The sequence below is a fragment of the Diorhabda sublineata genome, chromosome 4 (genome assembly GCF_026230105.1).
Source record: "Diorhabda sublineata isolate icDioSubl1.1 chromosome 4, icDioSubl1.1, whole genome shotgun sequence".
Taxonomy (NCBI): Eukaryota; Metazoa; Arthropoda; class Insecta; order Coleoptera; family Chrysomelidae; genus Diorhabda; species Diorhabda sublineata.
In genome coordinates this window covers 31746708-31773231 of record NC_079477.1, presented here as the reverse complement: position 1 = coordinate 31773231, position 26524 = coordinate 31746708, and the positions used below count along the sequence as shown (strand labels likewise).

Sequence of the window (26524 nt, the reverse complement as noted above, 5' to 3'; positions counted from 1 at the left end):
AAGAAGACGAGTAATTATAAGCACAGATAAATCAATACAAAGCAGTAATCATTAAAAAAATTTTGGTTATGTTCTTGAAGTTTCTTGTTATTTTTGAGAAGCTTGAGACTTCGGCGTGGTTCACAGGCCCGCAAATGAATCTCCTTTCCAGCCCAAAGCGAGCCCTAGGATACAAAAAACGAAATATAATTTAAATCTTCGACTCAGACCAGGGACTGAATTTTATTAGATTTCACAGTTAGTTCGACTAGTTATAGCTTCTGGGACATCCTATTCTCAATTCAAAAAGCGTAGTTTCCAATTTTTTCCGTTTTTGTTGGTATTGGAACAAGAACAAATGTCGCTTTGGTTATGTAGAAGACTGTATTCAATGACAATTTACAGTTTTCTTTTAATGTGATGTTTAGGGGGGGGGGTGAATTTATACACTGTGTCTCTTACTCAATTTAATCACACACTAACACTGTACAATGTAATAATCAACTTAATACTACATATAAAATTAGATATTCACTACTTAATTCACTGGTTACTATTTTATATTTAGTTCCGTTCACTATGTAACAATTTCTCAATAATTCTAGAAAATGAACAAACAAACGAATAAATGGAAAGACCTGGTTAAACTGATTAAAATAAAACAATAGAAACAAATCGCTGCTATGATAAAACATTTATGAGAACAAATATCAAAAGAATTCCAGGAATCGGTGTATTCGCCAAATTTTAAACTGCCATCATAACTGAACAGGACCGGTTTCATGGCCCATGCCGTGGATGAAATAATAGACAGTCTCCAATAACCAATGACATGCTGTGGCTTGTATTGTAAAGCTTGAGCTTTTAACAAAAATCAACAGTTTGTTCTAACTGGAGAAAGTATCTAACGACAAATAACGGTTTATTTCTAGGAATAACAGTCTCTAAAGACAAGATCTAGCGACAGATGACGTTCTATTTGGAAAAAGAGAATCCCTAGTGGAAAAAGTCGTTGTTTCTGTAAAATACTGTTTCTAGTGATAATCGACGGTTTGTTTTTGGAAAAGGCAGTTTCTAACGACAAAAGATATTTTATTATGAACAACTATGTTCACCCCATTGGAATTTTGAAAATTCTCAACGTTTTGGCTCCTACTTTGAAGCCATTATCAAAAGAGTCATGAGAATAGAAGGGTTATTCGTTCATTGGTAAGAAGTGATCCTGTTCCGTGGTTTCAATCTACCTTCTCCTTGAAATTCCACCGGAGAAATGGAAAGCTGAAACAAGAAAAATATAAAATGAATAAAAAAGAAATAAAGCATATCACTTTTTATTTCTATTTTTATCCTTTTCGGTATTTAGTATAATATAATAATTAGTGTATATGCTGGAGGCAGGTGGCAAAATCGGCCCGCAGGCCAAATAATTGGAAATATGGCTATATGCTCATGCTGGATACGCCGAAATTCGCCTTTTGACTAACTTAATTTGGCCATTGAATACGCCGTTGCCGATAGAATTGTAAAGAAGTAACGTAACCTTAAATTAGTGCTAACGAGCAGTTATTATTGCAATGTTAATGAGGTATATGGCATTTTAGAGTAAGCTTGAAAGAAAACCAACCACAAAAGAAGATTAGATATGGAAAGAAAATTGCTAAAAAGTGTTGTAATGTTCTCCGAAGCGTCATAGTAGAATGTGGAGACAAGAAATGCAAATGTGTAATGAATAAAATAAAATGTAATAGTGCATGTCATTCAAGCACTTTTTGTCGCAATAAGTAATAAAATAAATGTTACTATCTATGTAATACATTATAAATGCTTCTTTCCGTTCGGCATCGGCTTATGACGTGTATAGGCATTTCGGGATGTGTAATGTTGTGAAATTTTGTAAATTAAGGTATTATTTTGATAATTTCGGAGTAGCCAAAAGAAACATGATCAATAACTCAACTTCAAGATAAAACAATACTCCTGCTCAACTCTGATTTGATGTTCCAGTTTTAGTTCTTCTGAATTTATTGTCCACGGTTGAGCAAAGATTAAACAACATAAATAAACATCGGTTTACAAAGCGTATCAACGAGCACTCTAACAGCTTAACGGTGAATAAAACAAGAATAGTTATATTACAGTTGGAGCTTAATTTTCCAGTTTCGTTCAATCCGAAAGTTTGGACATTTGTAAAATATCTCCAGGTAATCAAATTGGAAATTAACTGGGCTGTAACTATTATATTGTGTTGGAATTTCGCATGAGTGTACTTAGTAACTATAATACTGTTGATGAATTAGTTTGTTCACTCACAAAGGATATAATAACATACGGTCAGTTATTTAGCAGGATTTTAGATAAACTATGGCTTGGAAATTGAATATCAGATATTACGAGAATTGATAAATGTACGACAAGAAGGATTAATAGTTTCTCAGAATTTTTGTACGAGACTTATCTTAGACTTACTTCATCCCTTCATGGAACCCGAACCCTTCTGTGGTATCAGCTACAGAACAATGGAAAATGCACGGGAAAAGAAGGAAGATAGGAGCAAAACCAATTATTGGGACAACCTACAAGGGTTAATACAGGCAAAGACTCTTCTGGGAAACTATAATCAAAATAAATCTGCTGAATATATCAACCTGAGTAAGAAGAAACTACGAATACTAACAGGAGTTGTATCGGGGCACTGTCGCCTCAACAAACACCTAGCTGATAATGCGGCGTGCAAGTTTTATTGCACACAAACCTCCATCCACAGTCTCTTAAAGTGTGAAATACTAAGGAACTCCAGAGCACTATACTTGGGAGCGCTTAAAATAGAAGACGAAGATCTCTGGCAATTAAAGCGATCCCACATTCTAGACTTTTTAAATGGAGTGAGATTGATGGATCAACTTTAAAGACTGGGTTTTCTAGTTTCGCAGCAGGAAATAGATCTTTTGGGTCGCATTGTATACGAGATCCCAAATCCATACATACATACTTGCTCAATTATTCGTCAGTTTGAGTTTTACTTCGATAGATTTATTCGTGTGTGTTAATGAAGGCAAAAAGTATACTGGTAATTTCAGCGTCCCTCTATATTGACAGAAAGTAGTAACTGTGAACAAATTTATGTTAAATATCCAACAACGAATTATTTAATTTATCACTCCAAATCATCGTAGATCTAAATATACCCAATTAAAGCTAAGCCCGACAATGTTGAGTGTTTGTGTCATTCTTTCGTAGAGATTTCCTAATAGGCAACCATACACTATATACAGGATGTTTTCAAAGTCATGCGGCCAAATTCAGGAGGTAATTCGTATGAAATTGAGATGAATCTTTCCTATAACAAAATTGCATCAGCCCACCCCTTTCCGTGATACCACACTTAAATGGTTGTGACTAAAATTGAGCTTTTATTTTTTCTCAAAAATTTAAGTGATGCTAGGAAATTGAAATTCTGTAAATTTCGTGCACTCGCAAAGGACCAGCTACGGATACTTATTTACTTACAGAATTTCAAGTTTCTGGCAATACTGAAATTTGAACAAAAAATTAAAACTCAATTTCAGTTACCACCTTTAAAGGGTGATATATCTAGCAATCACCTCACATGAATTTGGAAACACTTGGAGACAATTTGGAAAAAGTGGGTTGAACCGCGCTGGAAATTTGATATTGATTTAAGAAGACATTTGATTCCTTCACTCACTCTGTCTTCTACACTTAATGAATCAATCCTTTCGATTAATTATCAGCCCTAAATCTGCCTACACCTTGGAATTTCATCGGCAAAGTGTGAGCCGTAAGTAAAGCACACCCTATACCGTCTTTGAGGCAACAATAAACTACAAAAGTAGTTTATGAAGCTTCCAATTTAAAAACGAAACAATACATTTTTCCCCAATACACTTTACATATAATTATTGTCTTTCTTCTCAAACTAGGCGCTTACGTATACGGTAACATCCTCCTTGAATTAAAACCTTTTTCTTGCAAGTGAAACTTTGGGCTTGCGCTCAAATGGGCTCCCTGTTTGCAATTTCTTTTTCAACTTATCGTGCAAGGATGCGTCTGTTAATATTTCACCTTTTTCACCTATGACTATGTCAAAAAACGATCGATATCATTTTTATGGCTTATGAAACAGTCTTTTATTTTTTCAGAAAAGGGTTTAAGTTTGATGGACCCAGGTTCCATCTGCAGTTATGAATATACTCACAAAATCTGCCTCATTTTGCTTAAACCGGGTCAATAAGGGATATGAAATGTTCATTTGGTGAAAAATGAGAAAACACGGCACACATCGCATCGATAGCTTACTCACTCTTAATTCTTCAGATAGTTTATGGCAAATGCGTTCTTCTGATATGCCTATAGCCACTTCTATCTCTCTAGCCTAAATCTGACGGTCATTTTATATTATTTTATGAATTATCGCTAGAACATGACAAAATAATCAATTTCCAGACTTGTATTCTATTGGAATACTTTCATCTCTTATATTTACAATAAATAGTTTGTAAAAAAATAGTTTCCACTAACAATTTTTTTATGTTTATACTGAGTAGAATGTTTTTCATTGTTAATAAAGTTCAGGGTGTTGAACCAGACAATGTTTCCTTATAAAGCTGGTCATATCTCGTGGAACGCCCGATGTGATGTAACAAAGCCCTATATTGGGAGAATCCCCAGGAGTAGCTTTATAGAAATACGTAACAATATATTAAGTGTCCTATTCAATATAAAGAATTCGAAGAAGTTCCTTCACACCCGGAAATGATACGAGATTCGTAATATATCAATTCGGTTGTAGATACATGAAAAGAACCAACATTAACATATACTATGATTATGTCGCAATTTTGACAATTTTGTTTACCACTCGTGTGCCTTCGTATCTGGAACCAAAATATGCTTCACTTTTATTCGCTCAAATATACGAGGATGCTCCCAAAACTACCTGGCCCAACAAAGAAAATACGAAAATTAAAAAAAATATATTTATTTCTCAACGTAATTTACTTTCACTTCCATATACTTTTTCCAGCCATTTTCAATAAGTTCGATACCTTTTTATAAGAAGAATCGTTAAGCTCCTCAAAATAGTCATTAATTGCCTCTAAACTGTTGGAAAATCTTTGAACACCAAGCCTTTTTCAAGTCTGGAAACAAAATAATCCAAGGGGGCAAACTTTAAACTTATTCTTCTCAGCCAAACGTGGCTGATTTGGCTTGATTTCTTCGCTCAAACGTTGCAATGAGTTCGCATAATACTCACCGATGATAGTTTTTCCTTTTTCAAGATAATCAATGAAAATGATTCCACGCGCATTCCAAAAAAGCAGACTCAATCACCTTACCTGCAGATGGAACAGTCGTTACCTTCTTTAGAGCAGTTTCTTCCTTTTCAGTCCATTTGTTTTGATTGTTATTTTGTTTCGGATGTAATCCACCCACGTTTCATCCATGGTTAAGGTGCAACGGCACGAAAATTCGGCTTTATTTCTGAGAAACATAGAAACATCTTCACTCACTGTTTTTGTTCCATTGTTTGCAAAAGCGGCATCAATCTCTCGCAAAATTTTTTCATGTCCAAATATTCAGTTAATGTGCGATGTACTTTTTGAAATGCCCACTATATCTGCTAGCTCACGCACTTTGTGGATTTTCTTCAGCATTTATGGAGTCATCCCCTCATTTGATCGACCACTGCGATATGGTTTTCGATCTGCTACTCTATATTTTACTGTTGATAACGAAGGAGCAGTCTCACTCAGAGTAGAATCTAGTTCATCTTTCATATTGATTGAGCTAATGCCTTTCAAATAACACTATTGAATCATATAACAATAACCATAATTTTTTCCATATTCACAAATTCACTGGAAAAGTTCATTATTGATTGTTGCCAAAAAAATACTAAGCAACGTGATGTCGGAACATATGCCGTAAAGATTGTGAACTTTCTAAGTAAATGTAGGAAAATCAAATTATTGTGACCTATTCTTGTCAGTAGTACTTGGTACGCGGCTTGATACTGGACTAACTGAATCGAGCTACTGACTTTTCTATTCACTTTTTCTTTATCGTAATTCTTCAGATCATTGACGGTCATCGCATTTACTACAACCCCGATATTACTTTCTGGTGCTTTTTTTGCCTTTCAGTCAATATCTACATTATCATGAATTCGAAAGTTGGTGTCAATATGAATCTACATAGATTATGGTTAAAAGAACTATTTTATATTTTTTGTTGGGATTAATTCAGTGAACTTACAGAATCTGTGATTATAAGCAGTTTTGGAGCATTCACATTTATAAACAATATTGATTTACCGTATATATAAATATCAACTTATTTTTTTTGTATTCACAAATAAGTCGAAAATTGCTTATTTGAAAATCGTACTTTATTAAATGATATTTATGTTACATTGAGCTACAATATTTCATCCATCCACTGCAACTCCATTGCATTCTTAATATATATATATTTATAAATTTCTGTAATTTCTTGACTTAAGAAAAGACAAAAAGTCAATTTTTATCTATCTTTTAAAAATTTTCCAAAAAAACTAATTTTAAAACAGAGACCTAAAATCAAGAGCATTTAGATGCATATATATATATATATATATATATATATATATATATATATATATATATATATATATATATAAATCAAATCCTGTTTGTGAAAAAAATACCTCGTATTTCACAAATGGTGTAGGTAGTTTCATCACTAGACCGCAAATATTTATACATTATACATCGTTTTGGAAAGCTATATTTCATTTTCTAAAATTTCATCCACCCATAGTTTGTTGTGGTTTCTTTTAAAGTTAAATATAAACTTTGATACCGGTCAATCAAATTCTATATATACATGCTAAATAAAACTGTATTAATAAATCTTATCCCAAGTGTTTCAAAAACTTTTATTACATTGCTAGGAAAAGGATATAAAAATTTTATTTCAATCATTCAAGATGGAACAATAATGTATTTGATATCGAAATTAAAATTGAACATGTTGAATTCTAATAGTAAGAATTGTTATTTGATGATATTTATGACGAATTAACAAATATATTCACAAAGTGTTTCATGAATAATAAGAGATATTATATTTTATGCTCCTTTCTACCCTGGTAGCCCGGTGGATAAACGCGACCAGCCGATGGGTTGTCTTTTGTCTATGGTCTTATGAGCTTTGAAAATCATTTATTCCTCTCAAATGGGTGTCTGTTATTAAATCTTATGAGCCACGTCTCTTGATAGTTCACTAAAACTTGCGGTTTTCATACTTTTCGACATTTCAGCATTAAAATAACTTTTTGAACATTAGTGCAAAATCTCCGTTGACAACTGCTCAATAAAAATTATCTAGCATCTGGAATGTATTATACCACTATATAAATATCATGGAAGAATAAACATACAAAGTAATAGAAAGTTCTTGTAGATTATGTTTCCACAGAGCTTTCAACGCGACGTTCGGAAATTGTGACCTAAATCTAGTTTTGCCGTAGATTCCGCAATCAGCTGATAGGTGATCTACCTGGATCTGATTTATAGTTTCCGAAAAGTTCTTTAGTATTGTTTTTGATGTCCTTATGCATCGTCATATTGAATTCTCAAGAATAGTGGAATTGATATAATACAATTGTAACCGACGTATGTCAATCTTGGAACAACGTTATAATCCATGGAGTTGAGGCAGTCTTAATAAACTACCAAGAAAATGTTTGCCAGCCTGGTAACCAAGAGAGATTCTGATAACTTTTTTTTTCAAAGAGGAAATTTGACCTTATGATTAAACGATAATTATCAAATTTTGAAACATTGGGAAAACAGTTTACAGCAAGCGTCGAGATATTTCAAAATTTGGCTTGTGCTTCCAGTGCATACCGCTCTCAAATATTTCAACCGAACATTCCTTGGACCTAATGATTTATCTTTTTCTCCTTCATCTAGCTAACAATACAGTGCTTTGACTACGACGTAGAGCTGCATTTGCGCGTCGGAAACATCATCGCTATGGTAACGGTATCAAGCTGCTTTGTTTTGTTTTTCTTTTTATGGATTATACAATGATTCTTACATTCTGAATAGTATATTTGATTGTAAAAATATAGCAATATATGTAATAGTACATATGTTGTGGACAGCTTCGCGCAAACTTCTTTCTTCAGACGGGTATAATAAGTGGCAAATGCTGAATATAATATTTAGAATGAGCCAGTATTGCTTCGAAAGTTTCTCCAAATTGATTTCGTTTACTAAAGTTATATTATTACTCTGTATATTTCATAGAATATATCACAAATTACGAATATGTAAAAATTTCACATGTAATAGTTTTATATTAACTTAATAATGTTTAAACTACAATTTATATAATATTTTTCATAATGTTCATCACTAAATTAGTTATACTATTATCCACTAAATAAATAATGTTTTCAATTTATTCCTTGGTTTCAGAGAGATCGAAAAAGTATGAATTTCGTTCGACACGAATCGTAAGGATAAGATGGCCACAATCAAAATGAGAAAAAAGCCAACATATTGGCTTGAGTCCTAAAATGGAAAGGAAAAAATCCTTTAAGAGACAAAAGAGATATAGACGACCGTGGCTGAAAAAATGCAAAGAATTTTTAAGACAATTTATCGCTTTTTTATTCAGCAATCTTGGGATTATTTTATTAGTGGTATGTTTTTATGGATAATAGAGATAAACTGCATGAAAGGATCCTTTTCTGTTTATTAATTGATAGGTTTAAGATAGAAATTGATGAAATGCGAACAAATTCTTTCACAATGCTCTAGCACTAAGTTAAATTGTTTCCTAATCTACCTATAATTCATTGGTAGCAGGGCAGTATAAAATAGGGAGGAAAATAGAATTACGAGTCCTTTAAATTATTAGAATAAGGATTGTTATGTTCAATATGGAACAGTTTTCTTTGGCAGAGAGTTTCTGTTAGACCTAATCTCACAATATTTAAAATATAAATTTGAAGTATGTTTTCTAAATGGTGACCCAACGGACGAAGAGAGAAGCATCGAGGCTGATATGAACAATACAACTCAGATTCTATTATGGATGTAGTCAAAAGTCTAGCTAACATAACGTTAAGAAGTGTGGTTTGCAATATGGTTGGCAGTACCTGGCATAAAATAAGAGAGATGAGGCTGATTACTGGCCTTTAAACTGGACATTAACAGATCTCTATGTTTCTCCAACTTATGTACTTCCTGTCACAATAATAACAGCTAATTTTATAGATAACACTCTATTCTAAATGTGGTATTTTATCCTTTGGATCAACCCACAATTGTTTCAATGTATTACTGCTAAATTACTATTAAACCAATCATAAACCCATTCTGATAAAACTTTCTCCCAATCCTGGTGTATAAACAGGTGTGAGATACCAGAACAAATATTTCTTGCTTTTGATATTAATTTTTGGAAAAGGTGGCTTCACATAGAGATTTCTTAAACCTATGACGGTCAAATAGCTTATCTACTATTATCTTATCATAACCGTTGAGTACAGCTACAGTCTTAATGAGACTAAGACCTTTCTGTATTTTATCTTCAAATATTAAGTGAAAAATGAATTAAACGATGTTCGAGGAAACGCAGACTTCCATTATGTTGAATGCAATGGAAAAAATTCTTAAATACTAATATTTAAAAATGATAACTGCCATGATTTTCCATTTCATTTGTAAACTCGATGGACATTTCAAATTGAATCTTCTTAATATACTTGTTTTGTTGGAAATATAGCAAAAATGTCATCAACATACGTGTATGTCATCCCTTGGGAAAATACTGAAGCTCTGGACTAATATGCTTCTTAAAGTGAGTTATGAATAGATCAGCCATAAACGGTGATAGGCAATTGCTCATAGTTGTTCCTTGTTGTTTACACAATTCGTTTTTATGCTGGAAACAACTCTGCTCCATAAATATTTTCGTAAATTGTAAATATACTTCTATTATATCAGCTCCAAAATGATTAGATTTCAGAAAATCTGGTAAATAATGAACGTATATCAAAGGAGATTGAAATTTCTCCATCTTCATTTTCTGTAATCTTCACCTAATTGATAACTCCTTACAAATTCTTTACTAAAAAACTCTCTGGTTTGATGGATAGGCTTGCAAGCTATATGGTCAGAGAATGTAATTGTGAGTATTAATGTAAACTTCTGTTCAGTATGAATATCATGAACGGTTCTAGAAATTCCAACCTAGTAAACTTGAATTAAATTTCAGGTTTTTTTTTCGAGGCGATATTTGATTTTGATCTTTTTGATACATGACCGATAGTCATTTACATTGGAACACTCGATACAAATTTTCTTTCCAACTAGATCGTTCTCTCCAAGCACCAATTATTTCCAAATTGATTTTTTTAGGTAGGATATACTATAGCAGGATCTTTCATTTTCATGGCTATAGAAGGAAAACAACCGCTGAAAATGAAAGAAGAACTGAAGAACAACAGATCTAAATACGCCGATGAATTGTGGAATATAACTTATGAGCTAAATAAGAAGGTAAGTAATAATTAGGTAATTTTGAAAAGCCATGCCAAAGTATCTTCCATTGTGTTGGTTATACCTGAGGGTCAATGCTGCTATCTTTTCGAGTTCATGGATATTTGAACAAATTCAGTCACAGAATAATAAGAAATATTTCTTTAATTATAATATAGTATGCGGAAAAATGGAAAAATTTTCTATCAGAGCATCATTATCGTCATATAGCAATTTTGTTAACGAGGTCTCTCCATTTTCTTCAGTTTTTGGCTATTTCTGTAGCTTCTTTCTATGTTAAGTTTATGTGTTGTAGTACTTCCTCGATAGTTCTACTTCATGTTCGTACAGATACTTTTATTTTTGCCTGTCGTAATATAATTAAATGTTTCATGCTGGTTTGCGTACAGTATGGATTATTCAACTCTATTTTCACTTCATAATCGTTACGTCTTCTTCCAGTAAACTCCCAAGGTGTTATACTATTTGGTTAAAAAATTTTGCTCGTAGGCACCTGTTGATACACATTTGAGCTTTCTGGAACATATTTCTATTATTTGGCCAAGTTTTGGTCCCATACCCATATTTTATATTACTATCAAATAATCTTAACTTTGAGAGAATTTTTTTTTCGTCCTTTTCTGGGTCTTATAAAATTTAAAAAAATGTTAAAAAAATGTCTTCAAAATGTTACTCTGTATGACTATAACTCTGTATATCGCAATTATTCTGTCCATAATGTTGGTTATTTTGGCTCTCCAGCATACAAAGACAGACTGTCATGGATCTTTGGAAACTTACGCTTTTTAAAGAGTACCGTAAATTGTCTTTATACTCCGGTTTTTCCACAAAAACCATCACTTACATTTGGAAGTTATAATTATCATTAGACTTTAGAATGTGTCTGTTTCAAATACAAATCGTTACTTCGTCTTTAGAAACGTCTTTTTTGATCTTATAACTTTGCTTTTGAATTTCTTATTCGATTAGATGAATTCAAGTTAATGTCTGTTATGTATATTGTAGATATTGGACGAGAAAGAATATCATAAACGTATTTCAGAAGTTCTGGAAAAATATCAAACTATTATAGTTAAATTCATCAAGAAAGGATACGATGGGACTGATGACGCAGATTCTTCTAGTCAGTGGAGTTTTGCTGGTGCTTTTCTATATTCCTTAACTGTGATAACTACAATTGGTAAGTCTTTGTTTGATATGCGTATTTGCTTGATATTCAGCAATCCATGTAACTATGAGTTGATCGTTATGGAGTTACACATATATCAAAATTATTCAACGCAACAATAATTTCTTGGCTTGGCTTGGCTAGTTCGATATCGGTACCATAGCTTCTGAACTATCTTGTAGATTGAATTATATGTTCTTTTATTTTTTTTAATAAATTTATCAAGTGTTTTTTGATTTGTTTACCCTTGCGAAATCTCGAAAACTACACGTAGCATTAAAAAAGTGAGTCTCAATTTTTTATCAGGGTACCGAACGTACTTGAAATCTGTTTCACTTTTAGCGACACCAAAATCATTGTAGGCCTGTGTAATTTGATAGCAGCCGGGTACTCTCAAAGCTCTGGGCAGGTTCTGAAAATTTTTCTTAGATATTTCAGTGGGAGAGTTTAAGAGATTACAATAATAAGATGTTATTTACTTTGCCCTATTACCGTAAATAGCACAAATTTATATGCATGCGTGTAATGCATCTTTGTTTTTTGTAAACAGAAAAATATCATTGAATTTTCTCCAGAATCATGAGAAAGCTATGAATTGATTAAGTGAATTGTTCATTTTTCAGTAAATTGTATATAATATTAAAGTGGAAAAGATCAAGATGTGATTTACTGTAGTATTAGAAATCGAGTATGATTCTTAAAGAGGTACTCAACTTTGTTTATTAAATTTTCACATTCTGTAGCATTTTCAGATTATTTTCGCTTAAAAAATGTGCTTTCAAATTGACTAAACAATTTGTACACCTAATCTTTTCTTTGTAATTTTCTTAGCTACTATTTAATCCTATGTGGGTATTCAAATTTCGTAGATCCAATTATAATTGAGTCGCAATTCTAAACATTATTCAGTTGTTCCATTCAATTTTATTATGAAAAGTTTAACGGGATTTCATTAAAAAAGAACATTAATTATGAAGTAGGTGAAAATTCCGCCTAGAGCGACGGTTTTAAGGTTCGTTTGAAAAATTTTATTTGCTATACGTGCCTGTTAACAAGATACAAAAGAATGCCTCTCTCGTCACAAAATATTATGTAACCAGTGAGCACATTTTTTGTTAATGAAATAAAGTGAAAGCATGAAAAATTTAGACGAATTTGAGGGAAATGAGCTGAAATATCCTATATTTACCTCGAGTAAAACTAAAATGATTAAAAAACAAATTCTTTTATTTGTACATTAGTTTTCTTTGAAATTCATAAATTTTATAAAGAGGTACTAGAAATAAGCAACTTCTTTTGTCAATGTGATATCGCGATGTGTTAAAAGTCGTTTCATTTAAGCGAGTTCTTGGCTTCTAAATATTGTTGGTCCACTACTGCGTTACTAACTAGATTTCCGAAAATCTAGAGATGTGCTGTGAGAAAAACGTTCAGACATCATTCCTAACATTGCGAAGGCTAAGAAAGAACAGATGAAAACCATTAAAAAAACTTTCATAAAACAAATTACCGTACGCTATGTTTTACACTATATGTGAAAAAGTTATCTTCAAGATGGGTATCTTAACGCCGATTGAAAGCACACTTGCAATGAAAAACCAAATGAAATTTCAATTTGATACTTGTTGACTTTGCACTTTGGCAGAGAGAACGATAACAATCATAAAAAATTACCACATTTGTTCAAGAAAACCGTTTCCATATTAACTATGCACCTGTCTGTTATTGTTACAAGTATTCTGTGAATTTTTTGAATCCTGGTGAATTATTTGAACAGCCAAATGGCCAACGATATCCACAGCTGTACCCGCCTTTGCGCAATTCCGCATAGAGAATACACTCTAAAATTTCTTTGGTCCGTCGAGCCATTCTGTATTGTTTTTTTGTTTAATTCCTAAATCTAACACCATGCGCTATAGATAGCGGACACACAACGCGTCGTCAAAATCTTTCAACACAAAAAATATACCAATTCCAGGCCAACAGAGGAAAAACGCTTCTACATCAGGACCATTTATGAAACAAACCATATTCCACATAAAGATTTTCCTACAAACAAATCATAACGAACTACTTTCTGATCAGACAATCATTTTTTAATCTGGCGAATATAAAAAAGAAGAATCAAAGACCAAGGCGAAAAGAAATTATTGGAAGCCATATGGATTTTTCATTGAAAGTTCCTAAACACGTAATGTGTCAAGGGTTGCTAATACTTCTTCCTAAGATTTAATTAACCAAACCTCGCTTTTCTGAGATTAAATTAGGAATGTTGAACTTTTTACTACTGCCATGCAATCACGGCAGTAATTATTGAATCTCAAATCACTGCTGTTGGATGCTTTCTTTATTTAGCTTTACAGTTTTTATACAAAAAATCAGTTTTGATAATTTTAGCATGTAAAACAATACTAAATATTTTCAATTTAGTTACACAAAAAAATTAGTAAGTAAATTTTCACTTCCCCTCGGGAATAAAAACCTTTATTTTACACTCGTGAATAATATACTATTATATATATATATATATATATATATATATATATATATATATATATATATATTATATTTCCTTCGAGGTAACACTTTATGACATCTACATCTTAGAAGTAGACTTTTCGAACGCGCAATTTCAATTATGTTGATGATTTATTTACAATTATTTTCTATACTATATGTAAAGATGAAAAATTCAGAATATATTTTTCTGCAAAGGGAATTCTAAGAAAGTATTGTTGTCATTAAAACTTAGCAACTTCTTAAGGAAAATGATACGAAGAATATTTGGACCCAAAAAGTTAGGTGACGCACAATATAGAATTCTTATGAACGCTCAAATTAAAGAAAGCTTGAATGAAGAAACTATCACTAGAATTATAAAATCGTAGCGAATACTACGATTCATAGGACACATAAAACGAATGAAAATTAGTAGTAGACTTGAGTGGATAAGTGAATGGAAGTCCTTAGGAAAGTGGTTCAGAGGAAGAACAAAAAGCCAATGGGAAGGTAAAGTAGCAAATGATCCAATCAAAATGAGAGTCCTTGGATGGTGGTCTAATACCTAGGATAAAAAAAAAATGAAGAAAAATAGTGAACGAAGCCAAAACCTGCAATGAACTAATTTTAAAAGAAATTAATAAAACGTGGATTGACTCACCACAAGAAACGAGCGTTTTCCTATTGGCCATGAAATACCAAAGTAGATTAAGCACCAAACTGTACTAACTCTAATATATTCCGAGCTTTCGAATACTTATGTATTCATAGTCTGGGACTGAAAATATGGTCAAGCACAATATAAGAAATATGTATAAATGTATAACAATAATAAAATTTATTTTCAATAATAATTCAAGATTTGAGCTGGCTTTGAATTGTAATAATTCTTGTAACACCTTGAAATTCATGGGATTCAAAATTCTATATTCAGAATGAGGTATGGAAGAAATTTTGATTGATTGAAATATTGATTCTGGTTACTACAGGAATTTTTTTTAATTTTCAATTGGTTAGAATATTAATGACGTTAAATTTTTATAGGTTAGATAAGGATAGATTGTAGTGACTGATGTTCAATATTGATTAGTTAATTTATGAATGAGTCGCTAATAAATATCTATTAGGATATACTCGTAATCTGCTATCCCTCTTGTGGGAGGTTATCCGATTGATGAGTGACTTTTTCAACTAACCATTGTACTTTTTGTCACAATTTCATCAAGGTATTCCATATACTATGCTGGGCAATTTATTGATTGGTGTTTGTTCTTCTATTTTAGTTAAAATAGATTAAATTTTAAGGGTTTCACTGTAGGCTATCTTAATATCAACTAATATCTTAGATCAACTATGAAAGCATTTAAAAGAATTCTGATAACATATATTGATTCAATCAATTTTAATGTAATATGTCTATAACATAGCTAAAAACATCTATTTTAGGAATAAGAGGAATCTCTATTTTTAAAAATCAACGAAATTAGATTAAATCAAATCACCACTGTGTCTAATTACAACTTGTATTCATCTTCGCATAATACTATCCAACGCTGTCTTATAGTGTACATTATTCTAAGTTCCTTGAAGAGAATTTGTGCAACGGTTTCTGCGGGTTTTGATTTTGAATTTTTCCCTCATGTTATGCCAAAAGGTTTCAATCGACTCTGGACTGCTAGATGGACTTGTTAAAATTGGAATAACTTTTTTTGACATATAATATTTCACTTTTTAACCCTATTTCAAGCAGTGCTGTATGTATTCACTGAATCTTCTAATGTTGATATTTATTTACCGAGCGTAGCATAGTTATTTGATATGCGATTTTTTTGTTTTCGTGGCTTCACTTAACACTTTATACTTGTTCCTTTGCAGCGTGTTTATCTATAATAGAGTACGTGTAGTGATTATTAATCATTGTTTTTATTTATCAAATGTCTAATCATGTCTAATTAATTTACTTAAAAACCATTAAGAAGCTATCTCAACCGCTAATGCTAGAATAAACTTCCTACACCTTGTGTATATATTATTTATATTTACCACCTAATATATTTTAGTTCAAAATTACTCAATATATTTATTCTAATTGATTACTTATATAATCATTCGGATAAAATCCGTACATTAAAAAGTAATAATTATCATCCAAACCAGAAAATTTGGTACAATAATTATAAATCATAGAATTGAGCTTTATTTTATCACTAGGAAATGTATTGTTATTTTTTCGTGCCTCGTTTACGAAAAAATTACCAAAATATTGCATCATTGCTATGCTATCTGCAGTATGTGGAAAGTTATAATGTGGTGCGAATTCGAATCCGTGTTTTTCCGGATGATACTGAACACCGTATATTGGATATTTCCTGTTTTCCATCGTGGAAATGTACTTTAGACCCTTTTCGTCAGTGTTAGTTGATAAAATATGCCACTCTGAAAGCAGACCATATGTTTTTAATACTTCTTCTGTCAAACAAAAACTATGGAAATTGAAGGTGACATTTTGAGTAGTTAGTATTTGGTATATTCTTTCCGGTATGTTTTCAAAAAGACTGCTGTTTTTAAAATCTGAAATAAAACATGTTGTTATCAGATTCACTGAAAAAAATTATATTTTCCACGTCCGTTATAATATTGATGAAAAAAAAGCACCGTAGCGGTTCATTTTTTCACGCTTTAGCGTTAAAAAAGTGCCGTAACGTGTCATTTTTTAACGTAATTATGAAATTGTTTTATCAAAATAGTGGGCTGTGAACGCTTTCTTACTCATGCCAATTCAAGTACCAAATGTAATGTAACTTCTTCTTCACTCCACATCAATAATGCTGATAGTTGTACTTTTAATATCACTATTGCAAAATAAAAATTTATAAGAGCTTTGTCGAATTGTTGTTTACGGACGTAGAAAAAAAAATTGTATGAAACTGGTGTGTGAAGTAACTGTTTTTTCACTCGTAGGCATCGCCGTCCTACTCGTGAAAAAAAGTATTACTTTACCCACTTGTGGCATATATAACTATTTTCTAATTTAAGAGTATAAAGTGAAATTTTTTGTATTTGTTTATGAAAAATGAATGTGACAAATATATCGGGGGTGTACTGCCAAAAGTGACCAAAGTGACATTTTTCTTCTTCTGCTGCTTTAGTTTTTCAATTTTATATATATAATTTAGTTTCACAATAAGAGGGGTTTGGAATTGAAGGGGGGACATTTGACTTGGTCACTAGAACTATTCCATTTTCTTGACTTTATCTCAGACTTTTTCCAATTAAGATTACCACCATCGCACACTATTGGTATAAGAAAAAGTACTCATGAAGAAAAAGTATCAAATAGACAATTAAAAGCATTGAACTGAAATTTTTATTTCGTATCTTTGAGTTGCAAAGTGTAATCATACAAAAATCAAGACAACTTAGTCATTTTAAACCGTATAGACCATGTTTCTTACGACTTCGTCACTTTTGTTGTTTTTGTTGAAATAACATTTTTAATTTATATCTTGACATGGGCAATTTTTTTTTATAGTGGAGTTGGCAGTCATAATTGACTTGAGCATATCAGCTCATTTTCATAAATTTTTGATTTGGTCACTTTTGACACGATATGGTGATTGAAATGATGATTTTCCCACATTTCAATCTCACTTGTAAAGAGATTAACTACTAGTAAATGAAAAAATGAATGGATTCTAACAAAAACTGTTCAATATTTTTGAAATTAGACAAAATCTTTTACTTTTACTTCATCTCCAAAGACTATACGTTAAGGAAGTTTCAAAAATATTGATAAAATATTATATTTAATTAAATTAGTTATTTTTCACTTCCATCGCAGGTTTTTCTTAATTTGTTTGGTTTATTTTTGTACCGCTTAAATTTTTTTTAAGCGATTGATAAGGGTTAGGCACGAAATGAAACGTTATCAATGTGTATAATCCAATTTGAAGGTATCGGCATGTCTAGAGTAGATAATAATCAACGGGATTAACATTTTCGTCGTAGATTAAAGCGTCGTTATTCGTGTCATTGCAAGTGATCAGGTGATTGTTTTTGGAAGATTGTTGATAGGGATTTCATCAAGCAATACCGGAATTGTTTATATTATTAATAGTGATGTTCTACGTTAAATTTTTTGTGAATTTTGTGTATGTGTAATTAATTTTGAAGGCAAATAATAAATATGAGTATGATCAGTAACATCTCTCTATCTCTCTCTGCTCGTTTTCTCAGTCATCATTCACCTCTTTGGAAAATCACTTTTGCTTTTTTTATTGTGTCCTTTCATATATCTTGTTATTCAGTCTGGTGTAACCAGACGTGGAGGGGTAGTTCTTCCACTTCTTCCATCATTATAAGCTTGTTCATATTTTCATCTAGTTTTTAGCGGCGTGTCAAAAATATCGCAAACAGCAGGACTCCTTTAAAAGATTCAAAATTCTGACACTTCCTTCCTTATTCATCTTTGAATCCGTTCGTCTAATTCGTAAGATCGCTTCTCCAATTTCAGAAAACACGCTGCACTGCTATTCACTTATGAACACGGGGCTACATACTCCACGATCAGAATTAGTTAAGAGCTCAATATTTTACAATGCAAAAAAAATGCACAATCACTTGCCAATTGAGATCAAATCGATATCATCTTTTCCCATATTTCGTTTTAACTTGAGGGTATATTTTCTGGAAAGTGCCTTCCACTCTGTTCTAATAATAGTATTCAATTCCGACCATGCTGCATACTGGTTTAATTTTGCCGTGGATTTATATACTAATCATTACCTATAATTTTGTTATTCATCGTGGTTTTATTCTGTATATTGGAATTTTATTTTATTTGTTTTATCTTTATTTTTGTAACAATTTTTAGACAATAAAGCATTTCTCTCATTCTCTCTCTTTAAGGTTGTGTGGATAATTGCTCCGTAATAAACTCCAAATTTGAGGACAATTGCGAGAAAATAAAACACTATAGCGATTGCAGTATAATGATATAGTGTGAGGTTAATAATTAGTTCTCTAGACAGTCCAGAGAATTCTAAACAATCTCCTGTAGCACCACATTTCAAATGAATCGATATATTTGCGCTCCTCAGCCCTAAATGTCTATGATTTTGAGCCTTACGAGAAGACTGGGAAGACCTACGTTTGACACAAATAAGTGAGACGATACTGATGATACAATTAATGAGTAGTGAGCATTATCGAGATCTGAACGGAATTGCGTGATGCTGAGGGAGCATATATTTTAAGAATGGAAGCTTTTTAAGGTCTTTAAACTCTATATTTTAAATATCATCATCTCCAAAAATAATGTATCGGGAGCAATATTGCGAATGTTAATAATGGATCATCCATTATTTCATTTATTTGAGATTATTGTGAGAAAATTAAGAAAATAGATGTAATGTGAATGTTCCAGTTTTGAGAAAATTTTGAATTGTACCTTTGGTCATTTCCAACGGCCATCCTCTAACTTCAACTGAGCAGTTGACTCTAAGATCTTGACCTATTTCCGCATAAGGAATTACTTCAAATCCTAAACAAGTAGCCCATATGGGATAAAAATTTCCGTTGTCATTGGATTTTTTGGCTAGTTGGTATAATTTTCTCGATGTATCTCCATAACCTCCAGGTTCAACGAAAGACGCATCACCTCCCGGAAAGAGTAATCTGAAATTGGTAAATATGTAGAAATAGATGGGAATATGTTTTAATATTGGATAAAACCATTGATTTCCTCTGGAAATACACGTTACTACTACAAATAGGAGTAGAATTGACTGGATTAGTAGTTATTTCAAAGTAGTGAAATTGCGATAATAATATTAGTTGTTGGAATAGAAACGCATCTTTAGAAATATAAAATATTCAATAAAAAGTAATTTGTAAACCTCAATCTTCTATAAGTATTATAAAACATAAAAACGAAATGGATGTCGTACCGTCACCGATTCACCCCAAAGTGGATAAAGAAAAGGAATTGGCTACATGTTAAATGTTGAGAAAACCCATGAAACTCAACAACAGAGACAGTTGTTGTAGTAATTATGCGAGTGAAACATGTGGATTGAAAATTCTTATGACGATGATTGTGATTGTGAATTGGAATTTCCTAAGATATTTAAGGAATTTAAAGTTACCCAAAACTATTCTTTTTTTCATTGAAACAACGTTTACTCTATACAGAACGATCAACATGCAAAACAAAATTATAAAAATTAGAATACGCGTAATTCACAATAGACAAGGGAAGCTTACCCTTAGTATCCTATAAAAGTGAAGTTTGCGGTGGCATAACAAATAACAGCACGAGTCGACTGTATATTGTAGGTGTACACCAACTACAGAGTTACTTTTTTCATAAAAGGTTTTAATACCTGGTTTACGACAATTTTTTCTGATTTTTTAATAGTTTTTTACGTATAACTCTGTAATGATGCATTTTATTGAAAAAAGTATAATGAATAGAAATGAAGCTTATAAAAAAACAAACAAATTAAGATCTTAATGTTCTACCTAAAGTAAGTTATAGATACTTGAATAGCTTTTGTTTTGCTTAATTGAGCATTTAACCTCAAATAAAGGGAGAAGGGTACATTCTTCTACAAAAAGTCATAGAATTTTCTTTAAAGAGCTTGAAAAACCTTTCAAGTGACTACTGATAAAAGTCGTTTCGACTGAAATTTCAAATAGAATATATAAATAGTCGAAGCTAAAAAATTGCACCAAAACTAATGCCGTTTCATTGAAAATCAAAATTAATCTTGTTCCTCGTACCAAATACTTTATTTGGATGTTATTCAAATCTGAAAGTTTGGTTTTTAAGAGATAAGAAAGATAAGATAAGAAATGAGCATTAAATAATAACTTTTTTTGATTTTCCAAAAAATTTTGTTTTGCTCATTAAATTTTAATGAAATACTATGAATTTTTCACAGCAAAAATGAAATTGTGATGTTTTATATAGTTAAAAGATTTTTTCTTATATTATTTTCATCAGAGGGTAGTTTTTAAAGATTTTTAAGGGTTGATACTTTTCTATTATAGAATATGTTAGATATTTATATTGACTAAACGAAAAACATTTGAATTGACAAAAAGTACGAAAAACTATAATATTGGTATTTTTCGATAAGTGGTAGTTTTCACCCCTTAAATACAATTTGCACATATTTCACGTAGAGTGTCATACCCCGTTATTTTATTGTATTAGCATATTAATATTAACATTATTCATTCTGATTGAAAAGTCTCTTTCTTTTTGATTCGTAAAGTTGTTGTGAGTAGATTTATTGTCATTCATTTTAATAGATATATCTTGGTGCAGCTGCTAATTTGGTCGATGGATATATGTAACTTTTCAATAGCTTCTTCGTGGGTATCTACCACGGCCCTAACTGTCGTGTTATCAGTGAAAGTAGCTACTGTGTGGTGTTCAAGTTCAGGGATGCCAATAGTATACAACATATAGAGCAAGTACGCTACCCTAGGGATGAAGTAAAGGGTGTTTTGAGTAAATTGTTTGTAAAGAGTGGAGGGAACTGTGATGATGAGGGAATTGTTTTGGTGACTACTTTGGTTTATATGTGTTAGGGCTTGATATATGGCGAACAGTTCTGCTGAGAAAATAATTGTGTAGGATGGAAGTTTCTTGAATCAGTTACGACAGCTGCTCCTATACCTACGATCGATTTAGAAGTATCTCAATATATTTTGTAAGCTTCCAGATTCTCGATAAACTTGGATCTCATAAAAACTTGGTTTGTATTTTGTTTATAGAGCATTTTAGGGTTTCATCGGAATTTGGAATCTTTACCAACCAAGGCTCTATGTTATAGGTGGCAAGTGGGTGAACTGTTGGTGGACAGAATTCAATTTATTAAGAGAATGTATTAATCCTATCATGAAAATGTTATGATGTCCTTGGTCTTCCATTAAAAAATCCTCCTAATTTAGTTGAATGAGCATACTCAATTGTTGGATTGTTGATTAATTGGCAAGAAGATTAACTGTATATTATAAGTTTAGTTTTCGCATTAGACTTAAGGGTGACTCTCCTAATATCCACAGTAGACTTTTAACTGGTGTAGTTTTGAAGGCTTAATTTGACGATTTTGCTGTTAAAAACCTCAGTCTGATAAAGATCTAATAAGCAATTTATATAATAACATTAAAGTTTGACCTTTAGCCCCCCATCTCTGGTGAGCTAACAATTAAACATTCAATCTCTCAAGGCCAGATTATTGATGTGTATTAATGGATTATTTTTTGTGGGGTTATTCCAAATAACGAAACTTCAAGAGTGAATTGATTAATATTGGTGACTTAAATCACCGAACTAATTAATTGAATGATTGTAGATATATTTATTTATCAAGAGTAGTATGAGCTTATTATGAAGTCTATAATTATTGTTAATATAGCTAATCATCTCAAATTCGATCAAATTCCTGGCGCCATGAATTTTCATACAAATTATATAACTGAAAATTGATTTTCCTCTTATCTAAAAGTAATATATTGCTGAATAGAGAATTGAAAAAACATTCTCAAACGAAGTATTATTACCTCTTCCTATTTAAAATCCCTATTGATAAGGGTATTATCCCAAAAGGGCTGGAGAGACAGGTGACTAATTTCATTTAAAAAGTACAGTAACATAGAAAATTTGACCTGTTTCAGAATTGGGTAGAAAAAGGATTTATCGGTTACTTTGGGATCTCACTGTGTATCAATTAAGTCCTTTATTCAAATCCTTTGTCAGATACGTATTAAAAGGATCATTTACTGCATTATCTTCAATTTCCATTTCACTATGAATTATACTTACCCATTTGTATAGTTAATCACTCTTTCATAATAGTCTGTTGATTGATTAGTCCTGAAAATTGTAAAGTTGTGTTAAATAAAAAAACAAAACACTTCTTCGACATGCATCAAATCACATTCCATGGGAAAAATATGACAGAGAGTTTATGCAAAGTGAAACATGACTAATTTTTACAAAATATTACTTTTCATGACCGTGTCTCGTTGATAGCAGTGTCAGTAAAAGTTCTTTCACGACATATCTCTTAACTCCTTTTCTGACCTATTCATGAATTAAAACATCTATCTATCATCATGTCACATTGTATTCTATTATTTATATACTCACGCTAGAAACTGAGCCTTTTACAATACGAGTCATAAAAAATTAAATTATGTTGAGCACCACGCGGTGTTCTGAAGATTTGCGTTTAGAAGGTGTTATCGTGAGTTTGAATACGGTAGAAAGTCGTGTACAGACAAATATTCAGGTGGATCATTCATAACCACTACCGGATACAAAAAAATTGGAAAATTGTTATGCAAGATCATCTTTTCTAAAAATAGTTGAATATAATGGTCTTCGTACCATCTGTCGCACTGAATATGAGCAATCGTCTGCATGATAGATACCAAAAATGTTTCAAGATACAGGAGGCTTAATTTTAGTGAAAAGAAGCCCAAATGACAAGAGCTTATTATTAGACCCTGTTATTCAATCTTTGCACTCATTTCTCATCTTGTTAATAATAAGTTTTGCAGGTTTACTTAATGTGTATTAGCGTTTAATCTGATTCAAATTGTCAATTGTTTTGCCAGTATTATAGTGGCCAACCTCTTCCGTAGGGTTTATCATATTATATACCTCATCTATCTTAGTCATTGTCTATTTGACATCTTTCTCTGCCTGTTGGTCCATGTACATAACGTTTAGGATTTCTATTTCAGCTGTTCTTAGTATGTCAATGGTCCTGCACATATTTTGGATGGGCAAGTATATTTCGAATAGGATATTCAAGGTATCCTAATATTGAGCCGGTTTTTTTCACCCACTGGTAGTGATTTCACTCGTGAGATATCATACGAGTTGTGTACAGATACTTTAAACATACATCTAGGTCAAAAAATAGAATTAAATCACAGCAGTGTGCCGATCAACTCGTTTCGACTTTTAGTGATGAAGCACCATCTCGAGCCACCATCTCGCTGGTTTTTCGAATGAAATCGTGATTCCACTTTGCTACAGGTTGTGCGTAAACTGATATTTTAAGAACGTCATGTAACATAATTACCATGAGATTGAGGCATACTTGCGCATTACTTCCACTCGTATTTATTCAATATTACTTTGAAATTTGACTGTCAAAAATTCAATCGCAGTACTTCAAAAGACGTCTATAAGATAGTAACAGGAGCTATGCATATGAACTAAACTAACAACTAAACTAAACAACAATGGACTGTATAGATCTTACAAGACACCACAGCTGGATTTGGGTCACTGGACATAGCGCCACCATTCCATCAGAGCAACGTAGAGCAGTTAATTCTGAATAGTACGTCAGCATGCTAGAGGTGTTCGAAAAACTCAGGGAAACCAAACGCAGAAAACGAATCATTCTCAACAACAATGCGAGTTCTCACACATCAGTTCAAACAAAAACATTGAGGGTTCATTCGACGTAAGGTTCTTGTTTGGCAGACAATTATTTCTTCTTATTCTCGCAGATCAAAACAAATTGCACGTCCCCGTTTTTTTACATCTGAAGAAGCGGTTCAAATCACATGTTTTAGAGGTACCTCAAAAAGAATGGAAATCATGCTTCGATAATTGGTTCGAACGCATGTAAAAGTGTATTGATCTTAACGGAGAATATTTTGAAAAACAATAAAGCCACATTTATATATTTGTATCCATTCGTCTATCTCAAAACTTGATTAGCACCCAGTGTATCATGATTTGATTCAACTGGTTTCCTATTATCAATTTGCATCGCTAGAGCTCATTTGTTGTAGCCAAAAGCATCGATGTATTAGTTGAAAATAAGTTGTTTAAATCATCTAATCCTTGTCTTTTAACATTTTGGAAGGCATCTTTCGCACTAAGCAACGTCGGTATGCATAGAATACAGATTTTGTGTATTCCCGTGTATTCGATATCCTGATCCATCATCAGCAACTACTTTCATAAATTCGTCAAAAATTGTGTTAAATACTAGAGGACTGAGCATGATACTGTTGCGCAAATTCCTGTTGTTGTTTGTAGATGCTTGCGTGATTAATTTTATTGAAAGTTTGTTTGAATGCTTAGTGTTATGTGTAATTCCCGGGAATGTTACTACTTTGAAACTAAGACTTGGTCCAAAAACATTGTTAAATCAGCAAAAAAGGTAGACGGGATCTCTTCAATAATCATTTTAGTATGAGCAATAGGTCTATAGTAGACCAGTATCTTAAGAATCTCATCTGTTCCTCTCTACAATTTTAGTCTTTAACAAGATTTTTGTCATTTTGTATTAATATCTGCAGACAAAATTTCTTTTTGACAGATTGGTTTATTGTATTGAATCAAAAGTCAAGAGACAATTACATTGATGAGATGAATTACTTGAATCCAATTTTTGAATTAAGTAAACGGTTCAACACATTGTTACATTTCTTCATAATACTGAACTAGAAAACTACATTTTTATACAAATATAGTGACACTTTTCATTCCAATATAAAATATAATTACCAAACTGGTATCACTGTGGCTCCAGCCAATTCCACAAATTTAACGTAAGAAGCTGCTATGAATGTATCAAACCCGTATTCAGTGGTGGGTTGTGCTAATATTCCAATAACTGGAGTATTTGTAGCACTACATAGATGGAAAACTGATAGAATCCAAATTGATTTCAACATTTTATCGGTTTGTCACGAACGAACTAAATGTTCTAATCCCTAGATGATATTTAAACAATTGCAAAATAATATGGTAGCAGGTCTGTATTCTGGATTAACGTAAAATAATTTTTAATTGCAGACAAATGTTTCTTGTGAGAAGGCAATCATTTTTATATGATTTCCTCATTTACTCAACTATAAAAGTGACTAATGACATAACATGAGAATGCTATTCCAAATAAAAAATATTTCATCCTGTATGAAGGACAAATGATCATATGAGTGAGTTTTATGTATGGAACGCCTCAATTATATCGAAAACGGTTTGTGCGATTTTTATCAATTTTTGTTGTCAAGGTTCTTGTGACACAGCCGGTATTATGGTGGTATTTACATTGTTGTCAGATCATTCCTTTTTCCGGAAAAATAATAAACTTTGTTATTTCAAATGGATCACTTGGATCATCTTAATTGTTTAATGATTCAAAATCCCTCGGCTTAGAAAAAACTGCAAATTTTTTTTAATGTTTTAAAACGAAATAAACATTAGAAAATATTAGGTAAACAAGTTTCATATTTTGTGAAAAGCTTCGGCTTC

The 26524-nt window shown here is 31.9% G+C and overlaps 2 protein-coding genes across 3 annotated transcripts in view; one reads left to right on the top strand and one right to left on the bottom strand.

Moving 5' to 3' along the window:
• LOC130443051 (potassium channel subfamily K member 18) overlaps window positions 1-26524 on the top strand; it is a 100781-nt gene that overhangs the window by 2546 nt on the left and 71711 nt on the right. Inside the window, exons 2-4 of one of the 2 annotated variants that reach the window (XM_056777496.1) lie at window positions 8466-8692; window positions 10416-10556; window positions 11562-11736. In XM_056777496.1, the coding sequence (XP_056633474.1) occupies window positions 8567-8692; window positions 10416-10556; window positions 11562-11736 (442 nt within the window). In that variant the 5' untranslated portion in view covers window positions 8466-8566. Of the gene's footprint in view, window positions 1-8400; window positions 8693-10415; window positions 10557-11561; window positions 11737-26524 lie in introns of those variants that run through there. The other variant, XM_056777495.1, reaches the window with a different exon arrangement.
• LOC130443052 (gamma-glutamyl hydrolase-like) lies at window positions 15611-25970 on the bottom strand. Its single transcript, XM_056777497.1, has 4 exons — window positions 25775-25970; window positions 23060-23110; window positions 19673-19899; window positions 15611-16794 (listed from the first exon to the last, which is right to left on the bottom strand). The coding sequence occupies exons 1-4, from the start codon at window positions 25942-25944 to the stop codon at window positions 16304-16306; spliced, it is 939 nt and encodes a 312-aa protein (XP_056633475.1). The 5' UTR covers window positions 25945-25970; the 3' UTR covers window positions 15611-16303.

Coding starts and splice junctions, on each gene's coding strand:
- LOC130443052 (XM_056777497.1), bottom strand. CDS start 25,944: ATGTTGAAATCAATTTGGATTCTATCAGTTTTCCATCTATGTAGTGCT. Junction 23,111..25,774: donor GCCACAGTGATACCAGTTTG/GTAATTATATTT, acceptor TACAATTTTCAG/GACTAATCAATCAACAGACT. Junction 19,900..23,059: donor GTGATTAACTATACAAATGG/GTAAGTATAATT, acceptor TACCAATTTCAG/ATTACTCTTTCCGGGAGGTG.